Source organism: Strongylocentrotus purpuratus, unplaced genomic scaffold (genome assembly GCF_000002235.5).
Source record: "Strongylocentrotus purpuratus isolate Spur 01 unplaced genomic scaffold, Spur_5.0 spur5_scaffold_3, whole genome shotgun sequence".
NCBI classification, from domain to species: domain Eukaryota; kingdom Metazoa; phylum Echinodermata; class Echinoidea; order Camarodonta; family Strongylocentrotidae; genus Strongylocentrotus; species Strongylocentrotus purpuratus.
Window position 1 is genome coordinate 38,602,514 of NW_022145609.1, and position 23,788 is coordinate 38,626,301.

At 36.7% G+C, this 23,788-nt stretch overlaps 1 protein-coding gene across 1 annotated transcript in view; it reads left to right on the plus strand.

Moving 5' to 3' along the window:
- Positions 1-15,031, plus strand: part of LOC115918983 (nardilysin-like) — a 29,903-nt gene extending 14,872 nt beyond the window's left edge. The window contains 12 exon segments of the mRNA XM_030996298.1: positions 875-925; positions 1,521-1,640; positions 2,215-2,417; positions 3,666-3,793; positions 4,166-4,325; positions 6,134-6,233; positions 6,236-6,351; positions 7,047-7,099; positions 7,489-7,572; positions 10,940-11,147; positions 12,817-12,912; positions 13,349-15,031. Coding sequence (XP_030852158.1) covers positions 875-925; positions 1,521-1,640; positions 2,215-2,417; positions 3,666-3,793; positions 4,166-4,325; positions 6,134-6,233; positions 6,236-6,351; positions 7,047-7,099; positions 7,489-7,572; positions 10,940-11,147; positions 12,817-12,912; positions 13,349-13,618 — 1,589 coding nt within the window. The 3' untranslated portion in view covers positions 13,619-15,031.
- The last annotated feature ends 8,757 nt before the right edge of the window (positions 15,032-23,788 follow it).

Sequence of the window (23,788 nt, forward strand, 5' to 3'; positions counted from 1 at the left end):
CCACAGATCTTCAAAACATGAAGAGGTCCCACTTTGTAGATTTTTAAATAATCATTCCTACAGCGATGGAGGTGCTACATAAATAGCCTTTCTTCCCCCTTTTCAAAGAATACTTCCATCTGTGTATCATGGAGTGCACTGCTTGTGCATACATGAATAATGATCAAATAACTTTCATGAGCACATATTCAGTATTTTGTCTCCTTGTATTTCACAATTTGGTCTGCAATGACCTTTATCTGCTCATGCTCGGACTGCAACTATGAACTGGCTTATTGTCCATATGTGACATGACACGGTGGTAAAATGGTGTGGCAGAATAACAACTTTTGTATGCGTAAGGGAAGGACAAGAGAGGATGAGAAAACAGTATTTGCATGTAACAATGTCCCTTAAGCATACTCTTGTATTTGAGTGTTATAAAAATGCAGAAGTGCACCATAGTAAAGTTGGCTCAGTCAGCAGAGCGTCCGCCTCACAACCGGGAGGTCGTGGGTTCGCACCCCGGCCGGGTCATACCAAAAGACATTAAAAGATGGGAGTTGCTGCTACCTTGTTTGGCGTTCAACAATAAGGGATAGAGCAACGTCGATCTGACGCTACTCAGTGGCTGCCGGGCACAATCAATTGGGCAAAAAGAATTTCCATTTTCGGTTTAACTTAATAAAATTTGGAGTGGACCTTAAAAGATTATTATTATTATTATTATTCTGTTTTCCTACAGCTGCAGCTTATCTTTTGGGGGAACCTTGAAAGGGTACAAAAGCCAAGACACTGTATACAATAGCCATAAGGGGCATGGCTGAAGTAGATATTAAAACACATAACACCTAAAGTAAGTCAAATAATGGCTGTTCTTTGATTTTTCTTTAAGATGCTGGTTTGAACCCTGATCTGTACCTGCCGACACCCAATAAATTCATTGGTGAGTTTTTGTCTTTTATATAACCTGTTCATTTTATCAGTAGTAATGCATGCTTAGAGCTTATGCTGTACTTGCAATTGTTGGTCATAATTTTGGAAACCATCTAGAATTGCTCTTCATGAAATTCTGTGAAAGTTCACATATTGTAGAGTGTTTTAGACCATATTTACGTTGTGTATTGTCAACTGTTTTTTTAGACACAAAACTCTTTTAGTGCTTGAAAATATTGATCTATATGTTAACCTTTGTTATATTTTACTGTTTGAGAAGAAATGAATTTGAATTGAATTGAATTGATTGAAATGACTTAAATTTTTAAATCTTGTCATCAAAAAATAAATTGATTGAGCTTAGATCATCTTATGGCTTAATATCCACTAGTCCTACATATTTCATTTTCATTTAGTTATTTCTGCATCAAAATAAAAACAAGGTATATTCAAAATCTATTGAAGATATATTTAAGATATATTCAAAATACAAACAAAGATAATGAGATAGCTAGTGGGAGGATCATGAAAAGCACATAAATGGCTTATTAGAAATGTTTTAACAGAAAAGTAGCAATTTTTCTTCAATTTTTAAATCTCTGCAGCAACTGAATTTGACCTGAACAAGCCTGATGTACCAGACACAGATTACCCAACATGCATCTTGGATACAGAGCACAGCAAGCTATGGTATAGACGAGATACCAAGTTCAGCATGCCCAGAGGTATGTACAATTTTTATATTAAAAAAGATATTATCTCTCCAAACGAATACATTTTCTGCAATAAAATTGGAGGTATTAACCCCTTAGCTCTCATTTATCTTTTACAACTCTCTCTCTCTCTCTCTCTCCCTCTCTCTCTCTCTCTCTCCCTCTCTCTCTCTCTCTCTTTATCTCTATCTTTCATTGTTATTGATTTTTTTAATTGGTTGAACTGTGTCTCTTCACTAAATGTACTTTTTTTTCTTTGATCCATTCACTTGTGATCAATTGGAATGAAAATTTGAAGAGATAAATGTAGTGAGTACTGCTTTATTTTTTACCCTTTTTTCTATGTGTGCCAGCATTCATGTACTTCCATGTATTTCATTTCATTTCATTTATTTTCCATTAAAATTCAAAATAAAATACATATCAAATTAACAACAAAATCGGAAGGACCCCAAGAAAAGCAAAGCTTGTGAGAATGGGGCCCTGTACAAAAGTAATCATACAAGCAAAAAGTATAATTTACTGATGTGAAATTTGCAGGGATGAACGTTGTTTAAAAACACCTGTTTATTCATTCCTTTGACAGCATCCATGTACTTTCACTTCATGACCCCTCTGGTCAACCTCTCACCCAAACACGCCGTGACCTTTGACCTGTTTGTGTGCCTGTTGGAGCATCAGTTGACGGAGACGGCGTACGAGGCTGAGGCGGCCGAGCTGAGCTACACACTGAAGGCCTTGGAGAGTGGGCTTGAAATCAAACTCTACGGTTTTAATCACAAGCTTCCAGTAAGCGACATTGTACTCTAAGAAAGAATTCTGAATATAATTATGTCTCTGCACTTGTGCTATCATTATTAAGCAGATGAGAACAAAAACAAAAAAAATTGTTTCGCAAAACTAAACATGAACATATTTTGTTGATAATTTTTTAAAATAAATGTTAAAGATAAACTTGAGTTCTGGTAAAAAAAGAAAATAAATTCTCACAGAATCAATCAAAACTTACACTGTATGTTAAAAATTACAAATATATGTCATTTGACAAACATTTTGGTAGAAATGTATAATGGCTAAGTAATGAGCATAGAAAGATAAGGAAATCATGGTGTCGGGCCCCGACACCATTTGTGTAGTCCCATATATACATCTTTCTGTGTACAGTGCTTGTTACTTTACCAAGACTGGGCCAAATTTATTATGATTTTGATGACCCCAGAACCTTGTAGTACACACCAATACTTTCATGCTACATGATCAACTTTTTCTGATCCATTCCACACCTTTTCTTTCAGAATGCAATCGCATAACCAGAACTCAACGTTATTTTTAATTTAGATAACAAAAGTCTAATTGTAGTTGCTCAAGAAAAAAAGAAAAAATATACATTCATTTTGTGTGTTATGAATGTAAGGAAATCCACTTTGCCACATATTCTCTGTGCTGCCTGCTTTTCTGTTGAGTTTTGCCTTTCCCTAATAACAACAAAGAAATCCATAAACTGCACATCCATCATTTATTAGGTTTAGAGGTCAAAGTTGTGCTTGACCTCCAGTCGTGTGTAATAACGTGTCTCTTTGAAAAAGAGTTATCTTTCCTGATTTTTTTTCTTTTCTGTATTTTTTCAACATAATAAAAAGGAATATATAAACTAGGAACATATGTATTATTAACAAAAGTAAATATATATATATATATATATATATATATATATATATATCTATATATATATATAATCATATCATAAAATATATCAGTTAATTAATTATATCTTTCAATAAACACATGGTTGACAAATCATTTCAAAATTGAAAAATGCAGGAGACCACCATCTTTAGCTCGATAGAAGAGCGAGATACCCATGCTAAGCTAGCAAATTATATATTAGGAGCATTTAGTTTCTCCCATCAAGTAAACAGAACCTTCTCCCATTCATGCCAATTATATCCATTGAATATTTTTGCCTCAAAATTGTATTACATATATATTTTGTCTTGTAAAACCAAAATATTCACTCATTCTTCTCTCTTCTTGTAGCTTCTGTTTGAGACTATCGTGGATGTTATCGCAAATTTCACCTTCTCTCAAGAAATGTTTGTGGCTGTGAAGGAAAACCTGAAGAATTCTTACCATAACTACATCCTCAAGCCAGCCAAAGTCTGCAGGTAAATCTACATCAGGCCTTAACAAAAAGATGTTGTATTGCCCTTAAGGTGCTAAAACATGGGTCGGTCGGTCATAAATCTTTTTTTTTTTTTAATTCTCCCTCTTTGAGCTGATGGGGGCTTTGCAAGAAATTTGAGTTGCGTTAATCGCAAGACTTGTGCTTGATTTGGGGGATTATCAATTGATTGCAATGCCCCATATGCGTTCTGTCTGGTTCTTTGTAGTTTATTTGTTTGTTGTGACCTTTAAAGAGAGTTGCAAGGGTTGTACAATATTTCCTCCTGTGACATTTGGTACATCTCAATTTCCTACTCTAACCGAACTCTTAAAACTGTTCCATTTTAATAGTTTATTTATTTGTTGCCTTCCAGGGACTTGAGACTGTCCATCCTTCAGAAGGTCAAGTGGACAGCGATGGACAAGGACAGGGTTGTCCAAGCGGTCAGCTCGACGGACGTTATGAACACGGCCAAAGACTTCCGTTCCAGGTTTTTCTTTGAGGCAATGGTGCAGGGCAATTTCTCCTCAAAGGTAATTTATTCTTAAAGGTAAAGACCAATTTTGGAAACGCCCCCCCCCCCCCCCTCTCAAAAAATGAAATGGAAGCTCTTATTACCAATCATGTGAAAGAATATCTTTTGACTAATACGTGATGACACAAATTTTGCAGAGAAACCGCCTACTATATATTTGGACCAGATAGATATCGCGCATGTGTCACGCATGTGTCGCATAGTCCCATATACATCTTTCTGTGTACAGTGCTTGTAACTTTAACAAGACTGGGCAAAATTTCTTTTCATTTCAATGATTCCAGAACCTTGAAGTACACAACAATACTTATATGCTAGATGATCAACCTTTTCTGATTGATTACACAACAATGCAATCCCAGAACTGGTCTTTATCTTTAACCCTCATCTTGCCGAAATGTCTGTACTCCGCCCAATTCTTGGCCATACAAGGTCATGTATTTTTTTTTGTCCAGACTGTTTAGTGTCTTTCGTCTTGGCCTGTAAATTAGTGATTGATTGCTAATTTTCAAGTAATCACAATTGATGACAAGGTAAATAAATTGAGCTATGCTTTGTGTCACAGGACCTAGGGGTCTGTCTTTTCATTGTGACTAGTGTACAACCAAAACATAGACATAGTACATGTACCATTATGATGTCTAAGATGCACTCTCTCTTAAAGGGATCCGGTAACTTTGTCTCAGATTCTGAAACAAAATTCTGGATTCAGCTCATGATGCAATGATAATTATAAACCTTTAGGTCAGTCAGGAACCCCATGACTTTTACAAGCCGATCGCCTGTCTGATTATCAAGATATTTATGATTGGAATTACAAATTTTGAAAACCGTTCGCCTGATGGTTTTCATAACACTACAGTCTATTGGGGAAAACGAGTATGGTAAAACCGGTCACTCAAAGATTTTTACTTTTTTGAGGCACTTCTTGATCATTTTGAAGCGCAATTTTTTTAGGGCTTCAATATTACATCATATCACAGACACTGATAACACGTAGGGCCGTGTATCTCAGATTTAACATCGTTAAACGATCCCTTTAAAGGTAATACAAAGTTTTGGGAAATTTTGAAAATTGGGTGGATAGTGATTCTTTACAATTTGGATATATTTGGACGCCTCTGTGGATGTATTTTAAGCACTAGAAAATTTAGCCTCTAAAACACTTCTGCTTTCGACAAAAATTGAATATAAAAATTTACTGGTGCTCCTGGTAAATTTTGATAAATTTCAAATAGCGCCTACGGCCGTACAATGGTAGCTGCACATGACCATGACAATCTCAGAATATGTAGATGTGATATATAACTTCCAAACTAGAATAGCAAATTGGTTGGTTTTAGTCAAGAAACATTGTTTTATAGCTTAATTGATATCTTGACCTTGAGAGGGAGCTATACAACAAAAAGAGTGTATTATTTACAATTTCATAACTTTGGATTCGATTTCAACCGCGACAACGATCACTGAATATTGTAGGATCGCATATGCTTCCAATATGTTCATTTCAACCAAATTCATGACCCCATACCAAAACTTTGTATTACCTTTAAATCATTGAAATTTCCGCAATAACTGCTGACTATTAACCCTGTAACTATACTTTCTTTGTTGTTTTTGGTTTGGTTTTATTTCTGCATTCAAAAAGATACAAATTCAAAGTAAAATGATGAAAATTTAAAACAATTTCTGGAGAGATTTTGTAATGCTACCATAGTATTGGGTATACCAAGAGGGGGGGGGGGGGTACCGCCCTTGATTACAAACGGAAAGACTTCCAATTAATGTTTTTATTGTCCTTTGTAGGAGTTCATCAGCCTAGAGCAGTACCTCCGGGAGAAGCTCAGCTTTGCACCCATCCCCAAATCGGAGAGACCTGTCACCAGAGTGATGGGCGTGCCAGGGGGTGCCACACCCTGAGATGGAAAGCATACAACCAGTCCGATGCTAACACCGTCATCACAAACTACTTCCAGGCTGGTCCTGGGACCGTCAGGAGTCTCAGTGTTCTTGATGCGCTCATGGTGAGCGAGAAAAAAAACTGGATGAAATGTATTCTAAAAATCCATTTTTGTGGGTTAACCAATTATTTGCTCTGGGCTCTATTTTGTCAAAAATATATTGATTCAGTTAAAGCCGTTTGGAGCCCCAAATTTGCCCAAAATTTTATGGCAAAATTTTACTTAAATTTTTATCATAATGTGATTTAAGACACTTCTGTAAATGTTTTTCCACAAATAAAGTGTTTTAAGACCAATATTGTTGTACGCAGAAAACCTAAATTTTGTATTCTTTCATCAATATTCCACTTCAAACACATTTGTTTGGTTGCAGTTACGGTAGGTTAAGCGTTACTGTTTGGTCCTGGATTGGAGTTGAAAATTTGGCTGGCATAGGAATGTGGCTGCAGAACAATTGTTGCCCAAGCATGTGTTGAACAAACTCCTTTGTGTCATCTTCATAGTTCTTTCATTTGCAATCAGAAAGTCTTCTCTCCGTTTTCAATCATCATTTAAATCAAAATGAAATTACTAGAAGTGATATTGTTCTCTGATCTTCTGTCTTACACTTTTCTCTGCTCAATATTCTTTCTGCTATCCTCCAAATTTGCCTTTCCCTTTCCCTTTGCTCATCTTTCTTTTTGTGTCTCTTTTTATTTCTCTGTTTCGATTCTTCAATGTCACTTCACTTCTTTTTATTTTTCTTCTTTTTGGTATAGACTGTCATGGAAGAGCCCTGCTTCAACATTCTGAGAACACAGGAACAATTAGGGTAAGCAAGGTTGATGTATGCTAACTGTGAAGGGTTTGTATAGGGGCATCCCCAGGGTATCACCCCCCCCCCCCCGCCCCCTTAGCCATTGAAGGATTGTATTATAGCCTGTTAGCCACTTATGATAATTATAATCTCTCTCTCTCTCTCTCTGTTTTTGTTTTGTATCTTATTTTACATGTTTAGCAAATTCTAAAATCTGATAACCTTTTTTTACCCTTTTTGGCAAATTTGAAATCCTGAGGCCCTTAATTTCAATTCGCTAAAAAAAATTAGGAAAGTATGATTAATTAATCATTTTATGAGTTATTCAATGCTTTCTATTTAAATAAGAAAATGTGTGTTACACTGTTTACATTGCTATATTTTGTATGTTATTATCTCTATAGGTACACAGTTAATGCATCAATGAGGAACACCTTTGGAATTCTGGGCTTTGCCATTTCAGTCAACACACAAGCAAACAAATTCAGGTAAGTATTTAGCACCCTGAAGTTGCCAATTTCAAGGTGATTATCAAACTGTGCTTTAATGTATGGTATTGATTCTGTCAATAATTTGTTCCCACTGCATTTTTGCTGTGTCCTTTTAGCTTAAAGATAAAGACCAGTTATGGTAAGCAAGGTTGTTTGGAAACCGAAAAGCCATATCAACGTCACACTGTATTATTAACATTCTACACAAAGTGTTTGTTAATTCAGACAAACCAAAATCCTCATCAACGATAGTTGTGACAGACTTTTCAAAAGCATTTGACCGAATCGACCATACTATCGCCATAACTAAACTTATCAGCTTAGGAGTTTGCCCCTGCATTGTGCCATGGATCATGAGTTTCTTGCAATCCCGTCAACAATGCACCCGTTACAGATCAGTTCTATCTGATTGGTCAATGTTGCAGGCTGGAGTACCACAGGGAACCCGCTTAGGGCCCATTGTCTTTCTAGCCATGATTAATGACGCAGCGCCACCGACCGGAATCAACGCCTACAAATACGTCGACGACATGACGCTCGTCGAATGTCGCACTCTTGATGAACCGTCCAACATGCAGAGTGCCGTCACTGATCTCGCCTCCTGGTCAGAGGACAACCACATGAAACTGAACGCCACAAAGTGTTTCGCAATGGAAGTCAATTTCTCACGAAATCCTACTGTCCTACCCGCAATTCGCGTTGACGGTCTAGAACTACAATCCGTCAATACTATAAAGCTTCTCGGCATCCTGATCCAAAGTGACCTGAAATGGGAATCAAATGTTACAGATATCATCAAAAGAGCAAATGGAAAACTTCACACGCTACGTATCTTAAAAAGGCACTGCCTTCCAGTTCGCGATTTGTTAACCATATATGATGGATATGTTCGGCCTATTCTCGAATACGGGACACCGGTTTGGAACAGCGGCATCACCAAGAAACAATGCGAAAGCTTAGAAAAATCCAAAAGCGAGCCCTTCGCATCATCGTTGGTGCTCGGTATACTACTTACCAGAACGTTCTTACCTGCTTTGATATGGAAACACTTGAGCAAAGGAGACATTCGCTGTGCACCTCTTTCATTGGAAAAAGTATTTCCAGGAACCAATTGAAGAACATCTTACCCCAGATTACTCAGAAAAGAGTCCTTAGACATACTAAGAAATTACCAGAACTACGTTGCCGAACAAACAGAATGAAAAACAGCCCCATACCATCACTTGTACGCATCTACAATTCTAGTTAACAAGAAATCTACTTTCATTTTTGTAATACTACCAATATTATACTTGTGATGTAATCCCATAAGTGCAATACAAGGCAATCTATGGTTTCAATTACCGATACAAACAAAGTATGAAATAAATTTTTATGCAATCTGTTTTTTATACATTTATATTCATATACCAATTTTATATTTATACTGGGGTCTAATCTTTGTATCTGTATAATAGAATCACTACATTTTCTGTACTGAAGTTGAAAATATGTGTTTAACCATTTTTAATTGTCTAAATGACTGAAATGATCTTCCATGGCCAATGTTACAGTTGTCTCCTCTTCCTCTACCACTTCTACTTTCCCACCTCCTTTCTCATCCTTCCTTCTCAATCCTCTTCTCCCTCTTTCTCCTTTTGCTTTTGCTTCCTATAATGGTTCTCCTTTGTTATAGTCTGGTTGAAATATTATAACCTTTTCCTTAGAGTAGCTATTACCTAGAGTATTTTTTTTTTTAATTGTACAATTTTTCATATAAGTATTTATTTTCTCCTTAACTTCGCCTATATCATTGGTAGTTTGTATAATGTGTAATGCTTGAATATTGACATCGATACATTATGATAGTGTTACTATTCGCGCTACCCTCCGTCTATCATCATACTATCCCTACTTGAATCTTCTTCTTCTTCTTTCTCCTTCTCTTCTACTTTTTCTCTTCTCCTTCCTCTTCATCCTCTTCTTAATCTTACCATCCTCTTTTCTTTGCTTTCTTTACTCTACACCACCATCATGTTCTTCTTCACTTCTCTTTATCTCCTTTATATATAAAATGAGTTAGGGAGATCAAATAATAAGAAATAAGCATTTTAAAGTTATTTTTATTTTGTTAACAATCTACTCATCCAATTTTAATTTATTAATTTGAGGTTATTTGATACGAATGTTTTTATATACTGTATTTTACATTTGTAAAACATTGCCCAATTCGGCCTTGTAGGCCGCGATGCATTGTTGTTCTTTTATTCTCAATAAAACCATTATCTATCTATCTATCTATCTATCTATGGTCGTGCGATTGCATTGTGAAAGAAACGTTGTGAAATCGATCAGAAAAGGTTGATCATCTAGCATATGAGTATTGGTGTGTACTGTAAGGTTCTGGAATCATCAAAATGATAAGAAATTTAGCCCAGTCTTGGTAAAGTTACAAGCACGTACACAGAAAGATGTATATGGGACTACGCACGCGTGCGCGACACATGCGTTTATCTCTCACACACCAATAGATAAACTAATTTACCAAATATATCAATTAGTAGGCGGTTTCCCGTCAAAATTTGTATCATCATGTATTAGTCAAAACATATTCTTTCACATGATTGGAAATAAGAGCTTCCATTTCATTTTTTGAAATTGGGGCGTTTCCAATACTGGTCTTTACCTTTAAGTACACAGGCAAACAAATTTGGGTTAAACAAGATATTAAAACAATTGCCAGATTCAAAATGATCAACAAACTATTCTTGAATGTTATTTTCAGGTGTTTGATCTGTCATTAAGATAATGATTTTGTATTCTCCAATTTTGTGGTCTACCATTCTATTTAGCACCACAGGCAAATAAATTCAGGTAAATAAATAATATTCGAAAATTGTCATTGATCATGTAAAATTTAGGTACTGAATGTTCAACACCATCACCACCATCATTGATGCATTCATTGAGGCATGTTTGATACAGCAGTATAGTTCAAAGTTTTGTAATGGTTACAGAAGATTAGATGCTGCTTGTAAGTGTCAGCTTTCATGGTGATGTAGATATACAGTAGGCTTGCGGGTGCACCATGTGAGAGGGAGAGAGAGGGTTGAGAAGTCCTGAAAAGGACTCTGACTCGGTAATCTTTTTTGGGGGTGTGTAGTCCTGAAAAGGACTGTTTGTTATCTTTCTTAGCTTATAGTTTTATGGAGAACTATAGCGCTTGGAGAGGATGAGTGGCTCAACGTTTCAAACAGGTTGACTTTCCGTCATCAGGAGTGGAGAGTAGCTGGCGTGCCTGAGAAGATTGTAGTAAAATTAACCCAAACAAGAAGGAAAAAAAACTCGTTATTGATGGCATGTCATGTTACTGTATTCTCTACAGTGCCAGCTATGTTGACGGTTGCATGGATGCCTTCCTAGTGACGTTCAGTGATCAGCTGGATCAGATGAGCGAAGAGGACTTCAGGACCCAGGTGGAAGGTTTGATCAACATCCTTCAGTGCGAGGACTCGTCCCTCCTGGAAGAATCGGACAGGAACTGGAGCTATGTTCTCAACCAGGAGTATACCTTTGACAGGATACACAAGAAGGTGGGTATTGATTGTGATGAGGAGGAGGAGGAGGGTGATGATAGTGATAGATGATAGTGATGATAGTGATGATGATGATGAGACTGATGATGATGGTGGTGGTGGTGGTGGTGGTGGTGGGGGTGGTGGTGGTGGTGGTGGTGGTGGTGGTGGTGGTTGTGGTGATGATGATGATGATGATGATGATGATGATGATGATGATGATGATGATGATGATTGTGATGAGGAGGAGGAGGAGGGTGGTGATGATAGTGATGATGATGATGATGATGATGATGATGATGATGATGAGACTGATGATGATGGTGGTGGTGGTGGTGGTGGTGGTGGGGGTGGTGGTGGTGGTGGTGGTGGTGGTTGTGGTGGTGATGATGATGATGATGATGATGATGATGATGGTGATGATGATAGTGATGATTGTGATGATGATGATGATGATGATGATGATGATGATGATGAGACTGATGATGATGGTGGTGGTGGTGGTGGTGGTGATGATGATGATGATGATGATGATGATGATGAGACTGATGATGATGGTGGTGGTGGTGGTGGTGGTGGTGGTGGTGATGATGATGATGATGATGATGATGGTGATGATGATGATGATGATGGTGATGATGATGATAGTGATGATGATAATGATGATGGTGAGATGATGATGATGATGATGGTGATGATGATGATGGAGATGAGGATGATAACTATGTTGATGTTAATAAGGATGATGATGATGACGAAGGTGAGGAGGAGGAGGAGGAGGAGGAGAAGGAGGATGGTGATGATTGTGATTTTTTTTTGATAATGATGATGATAATGATTAGGCATATCTTTCATTTGAAAATTTTCCTGAGACTGTTTTCAGTTAAGTGCAGGCATGTAGCCATGGGGGGAAGGGGGGGGGGGTTGATCCAAGATCGGTTGAACTTTTTTAGACCCCTCTCCAGGACGTCGATCGATTACATGTATGTGCCCCCCCCCCCCAAACTCTGGCTGCGGCTCTGGTTAAGTGCAGACCTGCCAACCAGTACGATTTAGTCGTATTTAGTACGATTTTTAGAAGCAAATACGACAGTACGATTTTTCTTAATAAAATACGATTAAAAAAATTAAAAAAATAAAAAAAATTTAAATTAATATTTTGTGTGTGCGTCCGCCATTTTCAATGGCAAAATGTCCATTCTGTCCTGTTAAGTATCCTACAAGCATCTCACATCAGCAATTCGGGGATATTTATTGGTTCATCGAACACACCAGTCCTGACGAAATAATGCATTTTCAACCAATGATCAATGAAAAAAATTCTTCCTGTAGGTAGAAACTGTAAGAGGAATTGATCCGCGTAACAATCCGTGTTTATTTTCAAGAATACAACTTTTGTCAGTAAAATACAACTTTTGACACTAAAGAATACAGTTTTTGAACTCCAGAGGTTGGCAGGTCTGTAAGTGGAAAACTAATTTACATTGGAAAGATTTCTACTCATGAGCACAAAACATATTAATTTCCTATGTAAACTTATTTGAATCTAACCTCAAAGTAAGTACCGGTATAATGATGTTAATATTCTCGCAGGTAAGTAGGATGTTACATGGTTTGCATTTAATTTGTTAACTTTCCCAACTGGTTGAAAATTGTGATATACTTTTTGTTTGTTTTTCTTCTTTAGGTTGAGGTTCTGCGATGTTTGACGTTAGCTGATATTAAGACATGCTTCAGGGAGCACATCCAGGGCGGGACTAACTTCCGCAAACTGAGTGTTCAGGTATACACACACCTTTATAGGGGTAGATCCTGGGTTTTATAAAAGGAGGGGCACAATATTACTAAAATTCGCTGACACGCAAAAATGAATGTCATGACGATTTTTCAATACCCATTTACTAAATAAAAATTTCTGTTCAGCAGAGAAAAAAGGGGGCGCTTTTTTTGGACTTTAGTACTAAAGATATGCCTCTTGTGATTTGACTTCGCCCCCCCCCCCCCTGAAAACCATTTAGGGATTTAGCTCGGCTGTAATAGTGATTATAATGAGTAACATATATAAAGCTGATAAAGCAAAAGTATCTATCAAAGGTCTGCAAGCATCAGCTTTTCTCTTGAAATTCACAACTTTGGTATTTTTGCCTCATTGTTGAATTTCAAACCCTACCAAATATACAGCATCTGCACTGTTTCTATCTATTTCAATTTTGTTTTAGGTCATTGGTTACGGTGAGCACGAGAAAAGCAACCCCATAAACGCTTCCACCAATGGAGATACAGAAGTAGATGACATCGCAATCACATCAGCCAATCAGATTGCAGATGAGATAGATGCAGCCAATCAGGGATCAGTCCATTCAAAATTGGACCAATCAGAGTCGAGAGTTCTACCACAGGATGAGGGCGTGTCAGGGGCGTGTATAGCAGACATCAGGACATTTAAACAAGATTTATCGGTTCTTCCAATCAGTAAGATAGATCGTTGATGAAGGCCTATGATTTAGACTAGTAAGGTAGTTTACTTATTTAGATGAGGAGATATGTGGATATATATTTGGTCAAATTGGAGAATTTTTGCAACATATTTATGATGGGAATGCAGAAATCCTTCCTCTTTTTATCAATCCAGGGTGGTCAACAAACAAACATAATTACAATTTAGAGGAGTACCGGTATGAACTAATGCATGAAGTGCAGATTCCCTTGCGGCCCAGGTGCAACTTTGAAGTTTTTAGATGCTCTAAAGTACAATCTGGACATTATTTTGAATTATTTTCAACCAAATAACTCATATTTCTTCCTAGTAATTGTTGAGAATGGCTTTGATTTTTTGATTAAAAAAAAAAAAATCATGTTTCCATTAAAATTTTAGTCTGTATTTGATTTCCAAACCAGTTATTGTAAAATTTCAAACCCTCTGCCGTTACATGTTAAAGCTACATAGTATTCTGTGTCCATGTGTATTGGTTCGTAATTCGCTGACACCAGATTGGGTTGAATTACCAATTAATGTGTCTGTGTGTGCAAAGATCTCTGAAGCATTGAACCCGTGGTCCCACCGGAAACTAATCCAACTTGCCTTCCTATCTCAAGGGTGAGGGAAATTTGATATTATGAGAATTCTATATGGCGATAGACTAGGCACGTGTGCTAACAAGACTTGTCGGTGGTAAAAGTGAAGTCCATTCTAGGTGACTGACAACACCTGTTATTGGGTAAACACTAGAATGGTGTCTAATTCCCCATGAAAGCACACTACTATGTGTCTTTGAAACCCCTTGTAGATCACCCTGCCATCTCTTGTAAGTCTCTTCTCTCTGTCTCTTTGTCTGTCTGTCTGTCTCTGTTCGTCACTGTCTCACTTTCTCTCGTTCTATATGCCAGTGGCAGTTTTCTTTGTCTTCCACTTCCGTTGATATTTCTAGTGTAACACACTGGAAGGAATGAAATAATCTAGTACCCACAGTCTATAGCATACCTCTCAGATTTACATGTAGCAATAGACCGTTTACTAACATATTTAAATTAATGGATGTTTCTTTCCTGGGGACCTAGTGACAAGTTATTCCATTCACCTGTCATTAATGAATGAACTTTAATACTCAGAATCCAGTCTACTTATGTTACTTGTTACTATGTCCGGTTAGCCTCAGGCAAGCTTTCTGGTTGAATGACAACCTTTACTTTAAAAAGTATGCATACAATTTGAATATGTTATTAAACAGGTCTTGTCTATTATAAAGTATTGAATTGTATAGTGTTGGTCTACAGTGATGTTGGGATTTAAAGCTGTATAATGCTTGGCTCAAAATAATTTCTGGAAGTTTAATTTCTCAAACTATTGCCCTTGATAAATTGGCCAAATTAGAAAATCTGTACCAATGTATCTATGATTGTAATGAGAAAAATTTATAGAGTTTTTCCCTTAACGTCAGCATTTTTTTTCTATTCTAATTTTCCTTCACATTCTGAATTATTATACACATGTTCTATCCTAAAAACAGATAAAATTATGAGTAAATTATTTCTGTGAAACTCATGTATATCATGTACAATGTCTTTAGGCATGTTTTAATTCTTACAACAGATCAAAATTATGATGCATTATTGGTTAATAACTGCGTAGATGGAGGCATATTCACTGCTTAACATGGAAAACGTCAGCAAAAACACAAATGAAAAGATACAATACTATTAGCTTATGTCGACTTCAATTATTTCGCTGTGATGAAATTCAGAGTAATAACTTGTTGGAGTAGGAACATATGCTACATTTTGAGACCACTTAATGGTCATTCATCATTTTATGTACTGTTTATAATATATTTCAAATGATATAATCTGCACATGAAGTCGGTTGTGCCAGACTGACCGCATGGCCACCACTCTGTAATGCGTTGATCTTCAATAAAAAGGATAATGTACAATTTATACAAAAAAAGATGATCATAGTGGAAACTCCTTCGAAACACTTTGATTTTGCTGTGAACATATATGTAAATGTCATATTATCTTGTATTTTGAATCATATCAATATTTTGTTTTAATATTCAGGGCAATTACTTCTTTTCTTTGTTTTACTTGAAATCAGGATATTAATGAAAATAACTTCATGTTTTGAATATCATTATCCCTAATGTTATGTATACCCCCTAAGGACTCACTTTGATTATATGTTCTTCTTATCAAGAGATGATTTCAATCATTATATTTTAAAGATATTTTTATTCCTATGAATCACAACTGCAATACATTTTTGAAATTATTATTAAGGAACATTTTTAATTTTTTTTAAAAATATTTGTCGGATGAGGTTTAAGTAATTATCCGATCCTACAGATTTTTTGTTTAAATTATGATTTGTTGGAACAGGGTTAAAATGATTGAATTCAAGTTTTTACGTTTCTTTGCTTTTTTGTTGGGGTTAGATTTGTTGATAATATTTTTATTACCTGATAGATCAAATGCTTTGTGTCCTGAATTGGTCAAGATTTTTTGTTCATGTACTGGTAGATATAAATGACACTTTGACAACATCATGTGTGCGGAAAGACATTGTTAAAGATTCGTTATTTAATTAATTAAAGGCATATTTTGTCACAAATTTTACGCAAATATTGGGTCTCTTTTATCATGATTGTAGATGATAGTTATGTCCATGTACCGTTCACTCCTACTTTTTGAGCATTGTCTCATTGTCGGATTATTTTAAGAGAGAAATCTTAATCATATCTGCACATCAACCTTTTGTGTCTGAGTGCAGCATACAGATGTCATAGAACTGAAGCCCCCCCCCCCCCCCACACACACACACGATTTGTTGAAAGACATTTCACAGTGGCATTGCAATAAAATGATATGTTGTTCACATGCCCCGTCCCCTCGACCCCCCCCCCCCCCTATTAAAAAATAGTCTGTTGCATCTGACCATTGATCAAACATTTGGAAACGTGAAATAGGGGTGTGAGAGACCTAGCAAATGGGAAAATGAGGCCTACCAAAAGAATTAACTCGTTTCTTTTCATCAATAAAATAAACATAAGTATATTGGGAAACATTAAGAACAGGATTTATACATCATGTGAGAGGCCTGATAAAGAAAAACAAAAGAAAATTGTACGAAGTTGAGGCGTACCTATAGATACATGTGCATGTAAGCTCAAGCTGTTTCATTACCCTTCTCTCCACCCCCCCCCCCCCCCAATAGTCATATCTGAAGAGAATCAACTTTTTTTGTCTGAGAGCTGCATTTATCTAACATCAGAGATTATAGAGAGCATTGCATGACACGTGAGAGGATTGTTTAGCGTCAAGTAGGGTCAAGGGTCTTATTTGGGGGATTAAAGATAACAAATTCTATTTGATCGATGAGTAAATCAAACATTCAGGAATGTTACCATGACGCATGATCTGACATGTGGGCTTGTTCGGGAGGGGGGGGGGGGATGGGGGTATGAATATGATAAAGTTCATTCACATGCAACTGGAGAGAACTGCTTTTCACATTAACCCCTGTAAAAAGTTCATTTGTATTAATGTAGAAAAATTGTAGAAGCACAATGCAAAAAATTCAAATAGATCGATTAGATCGATCAGACCAATGTTAAGAATTCTGAATGTTTGATAAAAAATCAACGACAAAAAATAAGGAAGGCGAAGATAATAGTTAGTTTGATTGAGGCCTGTATTTAGGAACATGTAGATGTAAGCTCAAGCTCTTTGAATACCCCCCCCCCCCACTTCTCCCCTCTCCCATATAAACATCTGTTTTGTCTTTGAATGCCGCATTGATCAAAGGACATCATAGCTGTCAAGAGCATTGTGTATAGCACATGAAAGGACAGGTCTCATTTGGGGGATTAAAAGATTACTAATTATATTTGATTTATGAGTAAATTAAACATTCAGGAATGTCACCATGAACTTTGTGAAGCATGATCTGACATGTGGGTGTGTTTGGAGAAATGTGATTAGGATAAAGGTCATTGTCACAACTGGAAAAACTGCTTGGTTACCATGGTAACTACCTCCGTAATTTAAAGCTCATGGACATGATCTTTCCTAGGTCTAGATTTGGGTTGTCACAAGTGGGATGATGGTCAGACGGTATTGTCAATATAATACGTGCCTAATCTTCTTGGTATATCTAGAGAGAAATGCATTGAGGAACAGTGGTTCGTTCACTTCATTCTCAATCAAGAGTTAAAGGTAAAGACCAGTATTGGAAACGCCCCAATTTCAAAAAATGAAATGGAAGCTCTCATTACCAATCATGTGAAAGAATATGTTTTGACTAATACATGATGATAACAATTTTGCCGGGAAACCGCCTACTAATTCATATATTTGGTAAATTTGTTTCTCTCATGGTCTGTGAGAGATATAGGGTAGTCCCATATACATCTCTCTGTGTATAGTGCTTGTAACTTTACGAAGAATGGGCCAAATTTCTTATCATTTTGATGATTCCAGAACCTTGCAGATGCTAGATGCTAGATGATCAACCTTTTCTGATCGATTCCACAACGTTTCTTTCACAATGCAATCGCATGACCATAACTGGTCTTTACCTTTAAAAAGTTCGAATCTTATAAACCAACCTAGTTATGTCCTCAAACAAGGCCTCTCTATCTCTCTCTCCCTCTCTTTCTCTCTCTCTCTCTCTCTCTCTCTCTCTCTCTCTCTCCTCTCTCTCTCTCTCTCTCTCTCTCTCTCTGCCCGTCTGTCTTTTTCTCCCCCTCTCTATCTCTCATCTGACCCGGGTGTCATATCAGGTACTTAGCAGGATATAATCCCTTGAACTGAACTGTCTGAGCTCAAACGAGGATTAACTGATAATCTCCAAACCATGAATTTTGAGAGCATATTATATTACAATATGATCTGTGTAAAGTAATAAATATTCTTGAAATAATCACTTTTGTAAGTTTTCGTTGTGTTCTATTTGAGTACGGTATACATTTTATTCTACATTCTCTCCTTTTCACCGTCTTGGTCTTTTAACATAAAAGTGTATTACTTATAACTTTTTTTGCAATTTCGATTTCATCTTACCAATGCTAAATAATTTCTGCAAAAGCTATCGACTTACAATATGTATTTTAGTTTTTTGTATATGTTTATATCTCTCTATATTTTAAATTTGTTTTTAAATTAAACATTTTCAGCCTGCGAGCTGCTTGTTCGATGTGTTTTTGCGATAAACCAAACCAATTCAATTCAATTCAATAGATATACACGTAATTAATAAGTCTGATCTGACAGATGGGGGGGGGGGGGGGGTCTATCTGGGGGGGGGGTGCATTGGGATGAAGTTCACAGTCACCTTATTTTGGCGGTACATGTTTATTAGTTTCATTGGAGTACCGTATCATCCAAACATTGAATGCTTACATTGTCGTCATCCATCGTCATCCATATACATATAGGATGATATAACAAGTGAGAAGCCAAGTTTGGGGTCAGTTTGGGTCAAGTTATCTCTGCTGAATGATATCAACAACAACAACAACAAAACTAGGTCAAGTCGGGAAGCATCAAGAACATAACACGTGACAGACCAAGTTGAGTGTCAGTGTACATTAATGTATCTTGATATCTTACTTTTTAATGATTTGCATGCATCCATTTGCCCATAAAGTTGGAATAATAATTGTTTTCTTACCTCTATTTTCATGAAGCCATTGTGAGAATATGTTTTATTCTTGTTAGATAATGTAATACATCTTCTTAGAATTCTACTTGTCAATCGAGCCATAGAAGTTCTGAGAAGATATCAATCACTTCATGAAAAGAGGTAAATATGAAGAAAAAAATATCCTAAATTTATGGGCAACAGTATTCATAAAGTAAAAGTAAATAGCAATGAGAAAATTGAGAGCATAACATTCATGCATGCACAGGCCGAGTGACTGTAATATTATTATATCTCTATTGAATGATTGGCCACACATAATGTCAGGGACTATTATTAGAAAGGTCGAGGGAACTCCAAGAGCATCACCATCACATCGTGCATGGACATAGTAGGTCAGATCATGTAGCCTACGTGACTGGTCAATTGGAGCCCGTGGAGGCTCACTGTGCATCACCAAGTCATCGCCTTATTACATGTCTTGTAAGATGTGGGCTGATAATAAAACCTTAGGGGTCAGTTGGATTAAGTTATCTGTGTCACGAAAGTACGGGACGGGGCCTATATATGCAGGGGCGGCGTACCCGAGGGGACAGGGGGACACGTCCCCCCCCCCCTCATTTTTTAGAGCGGAATCGCCCCTCACCCCCGGATAAATTGAAAAAGTGCGACAACAAAAATGTATAGCAAACACTGACTAAAGACTGCAACACACTGTCTTTTAGGCTCTGGAGGGCCCAAGAGTGCAGCGTTTGGACTAATAAAAATGCAAAATCTTCTTGCTCGGTCGCTACTCTCCCTTGCATAATACCCTTCAAAATATACAAGTAAATATTGTAGAAAATCTGCACTCCGTTGGTATCACCGTGATACCAACGGAGTGCATGTTTTCCCTCTCATTTTGCCCCCCCCCCCCCTCCCCCTGTCATGAAAAGAACTCGCCGCCCCTGAGGAATGCGGTCTCGATATTGTCTCCTTGCTCAGGCCCTCTATATCAAGACTGTCATGCTACGACTGACAATGTAGTTTGTGCATTCAAACATTAACAGCATGGTTCAATAACACGTGACCGGTCGATCGATAATTATAGTATATCTCGAGATCAAGGCCTCCCATAAAACTAGTTTCCGTTGAACAATATTATGATGCTCAGCTCCGAACAATCGTGTGCAGATTGTTTTATGTTATGATAGCTAAAAGCTGTGGTTTTGATTACTTATGGCAAAGAGGTTGGCCCTATAATGACTCAGTTTCTCAACCACTTCCCCCAAATCATATTGTTTGAAAATATTCACGGGGAATTAACCCACCAAACCTTTAACAAATTTCGGGCACTCCGGATATACAGCGGCGGAGTTTATCTTTTTTAAATGGGGCAAACCTGCTGTCTTTTTAATTCAACCATTTCCTTCCGAATGATCACATAAACAGCTATTCCTAAAGGGGAATAAACTCAACCAAAAATGTAGGCCCTACCAGTTTTATTTCTGACCCCAAAAAAGGTTGTCTAAAAATAATGATTGGTTTAGTTTAGGCGAAGCCCTTATTTGGAAAAACTTCTTGGATGTTTGAAAAAATACAGAATTTAATTGGCCAATTCCCATGACTGCAGCTGAGAAGTAAAATAACATAAAATATATTTTATATATTTTCTGTTCAGTTTTTTTAACAAAAAGCAAATCAGAAAGGCAAGGAAAAGATAAAACGCTCCTGCTCAGGATAAGTGTTTACATTGCTTTTTATGATGATTGCAATAAGGAAAATACAAAATAATACAATAAAAGTACATCGTGGATTTCAAGTTTTCAACATGTTGCGAAGAAAAAACAAAACACGTCATGAAACTATCCGAATTTTATTACAATTTTATTTTTAGGATTAGGGTTAGGCCTATATTTAAATTCTGCTTATCTTACAGTTCTTTCATCGTATAATTTTTATATTTGCAGAAATGTTGAAAAGCGCTCTATAATCAAATTCATTTTACGAAGTTTGAAAAGTCATGTTTCTACCCACCCCCCCCCCTTATTTTTGCTCTCTCTCTCTCTCTCTCTCTCTCTCTCTCTCTCTGTATTAACATGGACCCGACGTTTTGTTCTCACTCTCGCATTTAGCTCAACTGGTTTAAACTGGATTTGGGTCTATTTCATGATACACAAAGTAAACAATGCAATTCACCCTCCGCTGACACAGAGATATAACCCTGAATCATTTATTTATATTTCGGGCTTGTTCATGTATGTTTGTTTTTTAAGCCGGTTTATAGATTTTTTTTTTTTAAATAAAAACAAATATGGGTGAATACTCTGGAATGGCTCTGAACTTCGTAATTTATTGTATACTTTTAATATTTTTTTCGTGTAATCTTTGAGAGCCTCCACAATAATTCATGTTTGTTTCGATATTTTCTACAGTCCAAGATTTTATTGAAGTTTCGGGTTTGGAACATAATAATAAAAACCTGAATTAAATCACATATAAAATTCCATTCAAAGAAAAGGAAAGTTAACAGGAATTAAATTTCCTAAACATTCCGCATGCCACCTATATTTATCAATGGAGGTTTTTATAATAGCGATACGCGCATATCGTGGAAATATTGTGAGAGGATGGGAAAGTGTGTCTGTTTTTTTTATATAGGGGTGAGAAGACATGAGCTCCTGAACACTGGCATACTGATGGGGGGTATTTCTTATTCGATCCAAGTGATTTACAAATGTTGCTGAAGTGACATGATATTCCGGTACTTTTTCCCAATTTTTGTGTAAATCATACCTTTTTGGAGAAAAAATTTGTAAACCATACCTTTTCGGAAAATTCGAACGAAAAAGTATAGGAATACATTTTACTCGGGCTTAAACATGTGAAATCACTTGGTTTTGACCGCTACTACTATGACCACTACAACTGGGGGGGGGGGGGGGGTAACATTATTTTGAGGAGAGCCCTTATGCATTCAGGGTTGTTGTTATTGTTATTGTTATCATTTTTGTATGCTTCCATTGTCTTCACGTTTGATATCGTGTTCCTGAAAATTAATATAATAAATAAAAAATAAATAAATAAAACAATAAACAATAAACGTAAAGAAAAAGACGGAAAGAAAACCAATGTCGAGGCTGTAATATATGTGTAGTAGGTCCATGTTCAGATAAAAAGGGGGCAGGAAAGAAGGGATTCGCTATAAAAGCCGGGGTCATGATTTCACTGCAAGCCCCCATGGATAATATAGTAAGGCAACCCTGGATATAAACAGATCAACATTGTGATGATGTTGCAGAGTGAATCATTGTATTTATAGATGTATAGATAGAATACATAAGTGTACTAAAAACTGGGGCACAGCTGAAAGGGAAAAATGCAAACCAGCAGGAAAATACTAGTCCGGTAGTCGTAGTCTGTCATTTCAATCGCTGATGAAAGTTTCTTTAGCATCGTTTTTATTCAACTACAAACAGTATTGAAAAAGAGCTGGAATGTGTATAGTTCTGCATACAATGATGATAATATGCTGCCTTATTTATTTTCCTCGCCGACGTTATTTGATATCGAATTAGTGACCTACGCATAGCCTGTCTTATCTGTGGAAATTACCATAATCCGAACTGAATTATAAAAAAAAAACATTGCTCGAAATCGCTGAAAGAAGAATTGTACTGGAAATAAACATTACTCCAAGTATAACCACTCTTAATTTACTATGATCTTGATGTTTACGTATTTTAAACAAATTTTCTCTAACTAAATAACTTGCCAGAGGCTTGCCCGACGTAGCATCAATTAATGTAGGCAAATGCAAAGTTAATTATATATCCATAGAGGTGTCATTATGCATAGCAGGTGAATGTAATGGCTCGTAGCCAGAGTTTATAGGGAGAAAAACATGCGTCAAACTATTGAAATACGTGCTGCTTTCGAACGTAAAGACAGTTCATTGTTGTGTTGCAGTACGAGGTCTGAATGAGTGAGACCAGGCGGAGAGGCCGTTTCCAAACCAGTTTAAACTGGTTCCCGATCGTGAACTTAACTGCGAGAATCTAGGAGGATTCAGACGACCGAACTTTAAATGCACATCTATTTTTTGTTCGTCGATCGTTATCAAACACACATCTTGTAATGTGGATAGCAACAATTCCGGTGGATTATTTTATTTTCCCGTTGTCTTGTTGTGTTTCTCACGCTGGAATTGTAACTGTGACACAGCCAGTGATTATGAAGAAACTAGGACAGAAAACAAAATAAAATGCTCTTACCATGATGTCATAAAATGATTGGATTGTCTCCAGTGATACAAATAATGTTGGTTCAAAAACATAATTTGTAGGACTATACTCATGTTCTTTCAAATCCATGTACATTTATAATTTACATGCCAATAAGAATATCATTGACTCCTACAAGATCTCTCTTTCCTTCCATCTGCCCCTTTAAAGACCAACCCCTTGCTCATTTCTCCCTCCTCTCTCTCTCTCTCTCTCTCTCTCTCTCTCCTCCTCTCTCTCTCTCTCTCTATCTCTCTCTC